Genomic DNA, 11,503 nt, shown 5'->3' on the forward strand with positions numbered 1-11,503 from the left:
AATAGTATTTTACATTATTAGCCAGGTAAATGAGTTTTTACTGGCGATAGGAGAAGTTGACTAGCGAGCCGTTAGGCGAGCTTGTCATCTCCTAGAGCCAGTAAAAACTATTACCTGGCGTATAATGTACAATATGTTATTTGTTACTCATTTGTAAACAATAGCACAGATCTACACATACACAGATTGTTAACCTTATGCATTTTTTGGGAAACAAATTTAGGTATTCTTAAAAGCGCCCTCTATTGCGGAGCAGTATAAACATGTACCGTTTAAAACTGTAATATGACGCTTATGGATTTATGCATTAGATGTCGCTGCAAAAAAATTGAAGCGGTAAAGTGTGCATAATTCGAATTCGTTACTCGTTATTTTTAGCATTTGATATTTGTAATCGGTGAATTTATTTTGTGATTTGTTTCGGACTAGTTGTTTCAGTTTGTTATTGTTTAATTAATTTTGTTTCAACGACATCTAACGCATAAATCCATAAGCGTGTAACGAGTGGTTTGATTTCGCGCCAAATTTCATTAAAAATTTCGAATTTCTTGTCATGATAGTGAAGGTCACCCTGTATATTTCATTATTTGTTCCGGTTAGAAATTTTGTGTTTGGGCATTTCGGTTCGCTCAAGACTATGGTCTGATAGATTTAATTTCGCTCAGATTTAATTTCGTCGTGGGAAGAGTGCAAAGCTGATTGACGTCATCATGAGTAATGCGAGTTTTTTGTCGTTTGTTTATCAACTTTGGCGCCGTCTAGACCGAGAATAGGAGCGGATGTAGCACCGAGCTATCAGAGATAAGGAGCTTTCACGTCATCAGCAGAAAACCGTGAGATCAGTTTGAGTCAGCAGTTCTTTGAGGTTAATGACGAAGTTAGAGTGGGTTAAGTCTTATTTATCTGAACCAATGGGAGAATTTCTAGCGGGAGCCATTTTTGTTTTATGGTAATTTGGGTGTGGTTTTTTCATTTCAATTCTGAAGAAGGGGATCGTTTTTGGAAAGACTCGCGGTTAGTACGTCAAGCGGTCAACACGTACCTTGAGCGATCGTTTTGGTACACTTGGTGGTTTGAGCCACCGGCTTATTTCGGTTGCTCGCAGTTGCGTGCTTTTTGCACCCGTTTCGAAGTGTTATTTTCTTTTCGCGTTGATTTTTTGGCGAAGAAGACCTAGGTTCCAATCAGGTGATATTTTGGCGAACCCTTGAGCTTCACCCCAGTTTACTTTGGATGCAGTGAATCGCGTTAGGATACGTTGTGATTTCTCGAGGATATATAATTCAAAGTGCTGCCCTAGTCCTCAAGGCGCAGAATTTCGGGATCCGCCCCAGGTGGAATTTCCTACTAGTGCCGTAAGGTCATTTGTCGAAGGAGCGCTGCGTTTCGGATAGATATTTGCCCCAAGAAGAGCTGGTGAAATAATACGTCGAACCATCGCGGTTTACCGTCGGATAGTGATCATAAAAGTTTGTGTTCTGCCGTACCGCTAACTCAAAAATCTGTCTCCCGCAGGCGGTCAAAGCTAATAAACTAATAAAATAAAATTAAATACACGTGCTGTGTAGAAACTTTGGCAACTAGCCGTCTCCCACTCGCCACGCAAAGGATTTCCTGGACTAAGTTTCAGTTCAAACGCTAAACTTTGCTTTCGTTCCGAGGAAGGATAGGCACCGTGGATTTTTGTTTCCGTGTGTTAAATTCAAGCCACCCCTTAGGAAGTCACAGAGACCTAAGTGTCAGGTTTCATCACATCCACCCTGTACCAGAGGAAAGAGCAGTTCACAAGATCGGCTGTACAAATGTTGTAAAGGTTAGTCTAATTAAATTTGTAATATTCTGTAAAATTCCACTTTTTGGTAATTAAGCTATAGTAAAAAAATTTTTGAGTTGATTGTTTATTAAAGTCCAATGAACGATTACCAAAGAGTAGGATAAATTTTTGTGTTTATTTAAATAAGTCCCAGCCCACGCTGGATTAAAAAACTGATTACCTGTTGTTGCATTTTTCAAACTGTAGAGGATGGCCACCCCTTGAGTAAATTAGTTTCACCTGTTAGGATTTTTTAGTTAGTAGTTGTCATTGTTAAGCTAGTGTTTTTACAAGTAGAAGAGAAGAACTGCTAGATCCCTGTAAATTGTTTGTATCGCTAATCTCATTTCAATATATTATCTAATTGGTTTCAAAGTGCCTGTCTTTAACGAAGAACGAGGGGAAGGAAAGGGAGGAGTAGGAGTTGAGGCAGGAGACTGGTAGGCGGCAGGTTAAGGTTTGTTACACAGTTTCAAAAGAGTTAAAAGCCCACCGATTTGAGTTAACCGGAGCATTTATTTTTATCGATTGAGCAGCCTAAGAAGAAGACGGTTTGCTTTGCCGGGCGGAACCGATGGTAATTTTCAAGTCCAGAAGGAACCCCCGTAGCAAGCGTCATATTATAGTTTTAAACGTTACATGTTTATACTGCTCCGCCATAGAGGGCGCTTTTAAGTATACCTAAATTTGTTTCCCAAAAAATGCATAAGGTTAGCAATCTGTGTATGTGTAGATCTGTGACAATAGTAAACGTAAATAATTAGTTCTTAAATTGATCTTGAAGAAATGTCTAAAATATCATGTGATCCATGTAACAGAGACTTCGCATTAATTCTGGCCAATGAAATTACTAGATTACTAACTTGTAAAATTTTTACACGTCAGCTGTCAGTTTTACAAGTCAGTAGCGTTTAAACATGACGTTTACCCGTTTGCGTTTTGTCTTGTTAATCAACGTTTACAACTGAGTAACAAATAAAATATTTAACATCTACAATCTTTTTATCGACAGCTTCTCGAACAAAATGATGCCTGATGTCAATGTGCTTTGTCTTTTCATGGAATACTGGATTGCTACATAATTTTTGAGCTCCTTGATTATCGTTAAAGAGTGTAACAGTATCCAGTCCTCCATGAATTTCTGACAGTAAATTTCTGAGATAAATGGCCTCTTTTGTTGCATCTCCCAAGGCCATGTACTCAGCCTCCGTGCTAGAAAGAGCAACGGTTTTCTGCTTACTACTTTTCCAGGAGACCGCTCCCCCTGCAAACTTAAATACAAAGCCAGTGTAAGATTTTCGATCCAACTTATTTGAACCCCAGTCAGCATCAACAAACCCCATTAGCTTTAAATCATCCTTTTTGTAAGTCAAACAATGATCTTTTGTCCCCTTTAAATATCTTAATACCTTTTTTGCACATTTCCAGTGGTATTCACCATGATCATTATTGAACTGGCTCAAAAAACTTACACTGTATGCAATGTCAGGTCTTGTCAGTACTGCTAAAAACATTAAACTACCGATTAGCTTTTGGTACAATGGTACTTCTGAAAGTTGTTCAAGTAAAAAAATCAAAATTATCTATAGGTGTACTAACAACATTGCAATTTGACATCTTGAATTTTCTTAGTAACTGATCTATGTAAGCACTCTGATCTAAACTAATACTGTCCTCTTTTCTACTGATTCTCATCCCTAAACACAATTTTAACTGTCCCAAGTCTTTAATCTTAAAATTAGAGCTTAGCTGATTTTTCAAAAAATTTGTTTCAGACCTGTCATTGCTAAAAACTACAAAATCATCCACGTACAATGCTACTATAATCAAACTACTATTTTTCCTTTTAAGATATATACACGACTCATAATTAGACTTTTTGAAACCAAGACTAATTAATACTTCGTTTACTTTTTGGTACCATGCACGTGAAGACTGCTTCAATCCATAATTATAGCCTTTTTTAAACGGCAAACTTTATTCTCATTACCTTCAGTAACAAAACCTTCTGGCTGACGCATAAAAACTGTCTCATGCAGGTCTCCATTCAAAAAAGCTGTCTTCACGTCTAGGTGTGTGGTTTCTAAATCTAGTTTTACAGAAAGGGCCAATAATAACCTCAAACTCGAATATCGGATTACAGGAGAGAAAGTCTCGTCAAAGTCTAAACCTTCACGCTGCGTATAACCCTTCGCAACTAGACGCGCACGATAACACATTTTATTTTCATGATCCACTTTCTTTTTAAAAACCCACTTGCACTCGACTAATGTGCCGCTACTGGGAGAATCAACCAAATCCCATGCCTCGTTGTCTTTGAAAGACGACATTTCATCTTCCATCGCTTGTTGCCATCTGTTCCCATCGGGTCTTGACAATGCCTCTGATACTGATGCTGGGATGTCATCTAGGCCTACCTCACTTCGACACTGAAATATTACATAGCCATCGAATTGTTTTGGTTTTTTCTGCCTCTCGGATCTTCTTATCGTTTCAGGTATCTCAACATTCGGTGGTAAGAACTCTACGTCATTAGGGTCATCTGCGAAATCAAAGTAGTCCTCTTGTTCGTCAAGCTGTAAACTATGGTTTTCTTCCCCCACTTGAGCTGAAATCTCCTCTGACAAATTTTTTGTACACGGCGTTTCTAAGAAATCAAATGTTTTTAGTATTTTAGGTTTCTCATTAATTATTACATCCCTGCTGGTAATGACGTTCTTTTTGACAGGATCATACAACCTGTACCCCTTGACATTTTTACCATAGCCCACTAAAAACATTTTTTCTGCCTTTTTGTCAAGTTTTTGCCTCTTTTCCTTGGGTACATGAACCATTACTTCGCTACCAAATATGCGAACATGACTTACATTCGATTTCTTACAATAAAAAACTTCATATGGAGTTCTGTTATCTAGTCCTGAAACAACAGATCGATTTCTGAGACACACAGCTGTATCCATGGCTTCAGCCCAAAAATGCTTAGGGAAACTAGCATCAAATAGTAAGCACCTTGCCTTTTCAACCCAGTGTTGCCAACCATACGATATAATTATCGTACTTACACGATAATTAGCCCTCAAGTACGATGTACGATCACGACTTTATCATCGTACGCTTCCATACGATAATATCACATATTGTAGAGTGTTTGTACGATTGCTTATTGATTACTATAGTAACAGATTGCGTTCGCACTTTGCAATTGCGTAGTGTAGTTGCATCAGTGATAGCACCCTGTATTTAACTGTCTGTTCTATAGTATACTGAAAGGAGAATTCATTCATGCTCTATTCTGTGGTCATGTGCTGCGTGTTCTTGTTGTTTGAGGTTACGTTAGCATTAAATCAACGCAGTGACTACTAGCACGTTAGAGTGCCTGTAATATATTTTTTACAGGCACGTTAGTGACGTCAAAATAGATACTGTCGTCATTGACGTACCTATTATTTGAAAATTGGCGCCACGTCATACGGATAACCTACAAGTAAAAATAAATAACAATAAATGTCTAACCTCTGTTTTGTTTATGTTAGGGCAGTTAGGGTGATCGTGTACTTTAAACATGGAATCTTGCGTTAAAGGTACGTTAAGTAAAGCAAGTGGGGAGTAGATATAGGTAGGTGTATATTATGTCAGGTGTATTAGGGAGTTATTACGCTAAAACGATAAGATTTAGTTCTTTATTATGACTAATTAATGATGCAATGATTTAACATTCTATCGTTCACTTTGTTTGTACATCCTCACCGCTGCGCAGAGTGCCGTCCTTGCGTCTGCGCTGTAACATGTACTTTCTTGGAAGTGTCTAAGTTTAGGGCTGAAGTGTTATGGATATAACAGTGTATATTCTTGTTCATTTAGGGCCAATTGCACCACTACATCTTAAAGGTTAAGTTTAACTTAAATATTTAAGTAGCGCTTTATGGTTTGCACAGTCATTATAAGTTCTACTTATTTTCTTAAGTTGAACTTATAGTTAAGCTGAACATTTACTTGGGCTTAAGTTGAATTCTAACCTCGTACTCGTAAATAACCTAATAAACAACTTGATATCAATGGATTTTGAAGACAATGATGCTATTGAGGATGATCTTGATGTAATAGAAATACTCGAAGTTGGTATACCAAGAGCAGTTTATGTTAGGCAGTATTACATGGATACTATGAGTGACTTTGAGTTTTTTTAACGATTTCGTTTAACAAAAGGCACAGTGAATCAAATTCTAATGCTCATCGAAGTACAGTTAGAATTTCCATATGATATGTAAGTCCAGAAATTTTGATTTCAATGAGTACTACAATAAAAGTATTGTAGGAATAATGCTGTAGCACCTATCAACCAATTGTTATTAGCACTGCGTTTTTATGCAACAGGCCAACACTTGATGAGTGTAGGGGATTTTTTAGGCGTACACATATCAACAGCATCACGCGTAGTAAGAAAGGTGTCGGAAGCTATTGCAACCTTATTACCTCAATTTATAAAATTCCCTTCTACTCATGAGGAAAACATTCGTGTACAAAGAGAATTTTACAATATAAGTGCGTTTCCAAAAGTAATAGGTGCTGTGGATGGCACTCATATTAAAATACAATCACCCGGTAATATATTAAGTTTATGTATCAATTTTACAATAGGGTTACTTTATAGGCGGCGACGATGCTGAAGTTTTTAGAAATAGAAAAATGTACTTTTCTATTAATGTGCAAGCAATATCTGATGCAAAGAACAAATTTCTACATATTGTTGCTAGATGGCCTGGGTCAGCACACGACCAAACAATATTTAATAACAGTTCAGTACGTGCTTTCTTAGAGAATAGACGACTTCAGAATGGTGTACTGTTAGGTAAATACTAACCTGAATTAAACTAGTTATAGTATGCACTCAATTTTGTTGTAGGTGATAGTGCATATAATTTAAAAAAGTACCTCTTAACACCAATCCAAAATCCGCAAGGCAATGCGGAGCAGTTGTATAATGAAGCCCACATAAGAACACGGGGATCAGTGGAAAAACTATTTGGAATATGGAAGAGAAGGTTTCCCATTCTTTGTTATGGCTCACGTCTGAAAGTACAAACAACTCTAGTTGTTATAATTGCAACAGCTGTTCTTCATAATATTGCACGAGATATGAATGAAGAAGAAGCACCCTTAGATGATAACGAGATTATGAATATTAACGAAGGGAATATCCAAATATTGCCACAGAATAATCAACCAAATATTAATGAAGGTAGAAACGTAAGACAAGAATTTATAAACTATTTTGGTAGATTATAATGAAATACTTGCTTTATAAAACTAAACATTAATTCAAATGAATAAAATGTAACCATGTAAATGTACCTATATAAAAAAAAATTACATTAATATTTTTCCAGTAATTTTTTTAGTTGTAACTGTTTTATCTTATTGTCTAAGATAAGTCCCTCTACTTTTAATTTATTTTCTTCGAGTTTAAATGTAAGCTCAGCTTCTAAAATTTGCTTTTGAAGTTCTGCATTTTCTTTTTTAATTTTTGCCAATTCCATGTATTCCACTGAAATCTCATTTGTCGTAAGGGCTTTTACAATTGGTCGGCGTCTCGCTGTCCAACGGCTACTAGATGCATTGTTGCGTGCTGTTTTGAGTTTATTGGTCACGGGGGTTTTCAAGTGCGAAGATTTATAATCGCCCCAATTGATTATTCGTTCCTAAAACATTACGATTAACAAGACTTGCATTGACACACATTACACACAATACTGACCTGGTTTTCCTCCAAATTAACAGCAATTGGATCGTCTTCTGTAATTACTTCGATATTATCAATATCACAGGGAGACAACATTTCAACTTCTCCAACATAACTACTTGTTTCACTAGCCGGATTGCCAGGGGATTGTGTGTTTTCATTTTGATCGCACGAAGACTGTACAATATTGTCCATGTCAAATGAGTTATCTAATCCTGCAATTGTTTTTTTATTCATTATTTTTAGCAGTAATTCTTTATGCGGATCATCTCTTGGCATTTCAGGGGGCCCCCCACCGGTCTGCAGCAGCTGGATCCGTTCATTAGAAACATCTTGTCGTATTTGTTTTTTTTTATTCATGTAACATTTCCTAAGCGATTCCATTGGTCTAGGTATACTGGCCATTGAGTTATAATCGGATGCAATTTTTTCCCAGGCATTTTCCTTTTCACGCCATGTCACGGCATCTGTTTTTTTATTTTCCACCACATGCTTATAATTGTAGACTATATTAAATAATGTGTCTTTTTCATCGGCTGTAAAATTCGAAGTTCTCTTTCGTTTATTTTTTGTAACGTCCATTATTCAAATTAAACTAACGAAATGTAAGGTTATGTTGTAGTAAACAAGTTAAAATTCGCGATGTTGCCATATGTTATACATTACTAAGTCCCACTTTGCAAAGTAGAACTTTAGAACAACGGTGTGCAACGAAAAAATTAGTTAAGCTCTACTTTAGTTTAAGTTCTACTTACTTAAGTTTATATTTATACCGAACCTGTGCAATTGGCCCTTATATTATTTTGTTTAGATGTGTGTAGCTAATTTATTTGTGTTAAACAGGTTGCAATGACCATCTGCTTTGTGATGGACAGCAGTTTCAAGCTCTATTTATTTGATAAATTTGATTATACAAATATATAAAAAAAGAGCTTGTAGTTTCACTAACTGGCGGTCGTTCGGCGCCTGTTGCGCTTTTTATAAGTCGATTGAGATCACGCCAACGGAACATCATTGAACCTTCGGATTTTCAGGATTGGATTTGTAACATCGCTACTGATCTGCCACATCAACAATGCGTTTAAATCTAGTGAAGACATATTGAACTTTGTTTAGCATTTAAGTTTTAAACCATAGTAATGTGTCAAAAGTAATGGAACGATTTAATTATTTTTTAAAAAAATAAGTTTTCTGTGAAAATAAAGGCTAAAGTAGTTTTACAGAGTTTATTTATATTAAACATTAGACAAAAAAGTCGAACTCGAAACTATATTTTTTAAGGCTCTTAGAAATTTTAAAAGGGAAGTAGCCATGTGTATGTACAAGTGTGATATTTAGATTTTATAGCTAATTGTATGACGTATCATGTATAGCAGTGTGCTAAACAAATCTTCAGGGAGTTGTGAATGCCTTCCTAGAGATACATATTACTTAAATTAATTATTATAACATTCTTGGCAAAACCAAGTCCTAATTTTTGGAATTCTTCTCAACCCTGAACATTTCGAAACATGGTACCAAAACAAGCAGCTTTCGCACACAATTGTTGGTTCGTTGTTTAAAAGTTTTTTGAAGGATTTGCACCTCCACTCGTTTTTCTCTCTTTTCATTTAGTTTTCTTTGGAACAAATCCCATGCCCCTGTGTTGAAGTATTTACACAAATTTAAATTTTCATATATTGATGGATCTAAAAAACATAAAAAATATTAGACATTTTGTTCTGTTTATTTCCCTTATCTATACTTACCCAAGATAGCATCTGGTAACTCTTGTCTTAAGTCATTTTCATTTACTTTAAATGTATTGGTTTCAATTGAGTCAGATGTTATTTCTGCTATATTTTCGGTGCATATTAAAGAGAAAACATACAACAATTGCGATGTTGTTGATTTCAATGTAAATTTGGAAGGTAATTGTTTGTTTCGCTTTTTTTTCAAGCCGATAGTGGTTGTGTCATGACCTTTAGGTCTACCCCTTTTTTTAATTTTTGGTGGTAAGATAATAGACTTGAGGACAACCTCGTGGTCGAGCAGATTTGTTCCTTCTGCATCAGAAGTAACATTCATCTCTAAAGATTCTTGATCTGTTGTAGGATTTGGAGGTAAACTGTTCATTTGTAAGGGTTGGTGATTAGTGTCAGTAACAAAACCGTCAAACAGTACGTTTTCATTTTCTTCATTAGAGCAGTTATACTGACTTTCTTCCTCTTGTATACTTATTTCGTTAGTACTACTTTCATTAGGTGTGATACAAGATTCGTTACTAGAAGCAATATGTTCTTCAGGCCTATTAGGAATATTATTTTCGTCACTGTTTTCGAAGTCATCATTTAAAAGACCTAGAGTTACTTCTTTACCACTTTTCCAAATGTTTTCAATTTTCTTTAATACCTCGAGCTTATAACAAAAATCACTGTTACTTGAAAGACTTAACAAATGCACAAGTGAATTAGTTACTAGTGTTGCTGATTTTCTTTTCTCCGTTAAGGTCAATGTTTTAGGTTTTTCACTGATTGTACAGTTTGGTTTTGTAACTTCCCCAGTGCATACCCGACCAACTCTTTGTTTTGACAAATAATACTCTCTTGTCCATCTTTTATGGCAAATCTCTTGAATGAATAGTGGTAGATCTTTTAGTTTTCTAACAGCTAAAATATGTCTGCAAGGTAACATCATTGAAGCAAAATCCCCACATTCACAATTATCAACAGCAACAGATATATTCCCTCTCGAAGTTTTAATTATAAATCTGATGTTATCCCCAACTTCACCAATTATTTTAACTTTTTGCATACATGTAATTTGTTTTTGCACAAAATTAAAGCTATAATTTGTTAATAAGCTCATATACGCTTCCATATCTTCCTTATGACTTTCAAATCGTTGGAGAGATTTTTTGAGGAAGTGTTTGGCCGCTATAGCGTCTCGCTCTTGATAATGAGAATCCAAAAAAACAAAAAAAGTATTTATAAAATCTAGGAGAGAGCTATCTTTGGATACAACTTGTTTAATTTTCTGATTAATAGATTCCATTCTGTTATTTGTTGTATTATTCATGTTACTACTTGTCATGTTAAAAACAAGCCATTCATTGCAAATTCCATGCCAATTTTTATTGAAATAATCCAAAACTTTTTTTGGAACACATTCACTAAATTGTTTGTACATTAAGTCATATTCTGCTGCATTTTTTATATACACTAATTTCTGCAGGTATTCTAAGGATAAGTCGCGTTCCTCTTTGGATATATCCAGTTTATCGCAATTTATCTCTCGTCTAAATGTTTTTAGAGTATGAAATAAGCAGAGATAAACTGGTACTCCCGGAAAGATTTCTTTTATTACATCACGTTCCACGAAATCTTTATCCCCTTTAACACTTGATTCCATCAGTCTCCATTTCGTTTTTGAAAGTGTTAAAAATCCAATGGTATGCATCTCTGTCTTCAACAGCAATAAGAGCGACAGATGCAATTACCGATTGTCCATTTGAGTCTTCCACCACAAACAGGAAGAGTGTACATCCCATATTCAGTAATTTGTAGGTTCCATCAACACTGACAAATTCTGGCCATGCATTCATTGCATTTCTCATATTTTCTGTGGAAAACAGTAGAGCTTTAAACTGCTGTTCTTCATCACAAAGCAGATGGACATTGCAACCTGTTCAACATGAATAAATAATTAGCTATACATGCATGGAGGTGTACCATAGCTGCACGTAATTATCAATAACGGAGCGTTCAAATATCACTAACAGTTTTTCAACACTTTTAGCCACCTACCCTTTAACACGTTCCGTAATACTTGAACTCTCCCTGATAGTATTCACTTACAATACTTATCTTCTAGCAAATGAACTGCTTCAACTAAGTTGTTCCGTCCGAGTATCGTTTTGGAATAAATGTTGTGTATATCTTTCAATGTTGTCTTTTTACCACTGTCTGCTA

General features: G+C 35.6%; 1 protein-coding gene and 1 pseudogene across 1 annotated transcript; one reads left to right on the forward strand and one right to left on the reverse strand.

The window, feature by feature from the left end:
- The first annotated feature begins 5,837 nt into the window (after window positions 1–5,837).
- On the forward strand, window positions 5,838–7,099 carry LOC116161764 (annotated as a pseudogene).
- A 113-nt stretch (window positions 7,100–7,212) lies between these two features.
- LOC116161773 (myb/SANT-like DNA-binding domain-containing protein 4) lies at window positions 7,213–8,397 on the reverse strand (the record flags this gene model as incomplete). Its single annotated transcript, XM_031475240.1, has 2 exons — window positions 7,569–8,397; window positions 7,213–7,512 (listed from the first exon to the last, which is right to left on the reverse strand). Coding segments are annotated over exons 1-2 (867 nt in total), but the record flags the coding sequence as incomplete, so codon positions are not given.
- Window positions 8,398–11,503: the final 3,106 nt, after the last annotated feature.

Source organism: Photinus pyralis, unplaced genomic scaffold, assembly GCF_008802855.1.
Source record: "Photinus pyralis isolate 1611_PpyrPB1 unplaced genomic scaffold, Ppyr1.3 Ppyr1.4_LG1, whole genome shotgun sequence".
NCBI lineage: Eukaryota > Metazoa > Arthropoda > Insecta > Coleoptera > Lampyridae > Photinus > Photinus pyralis.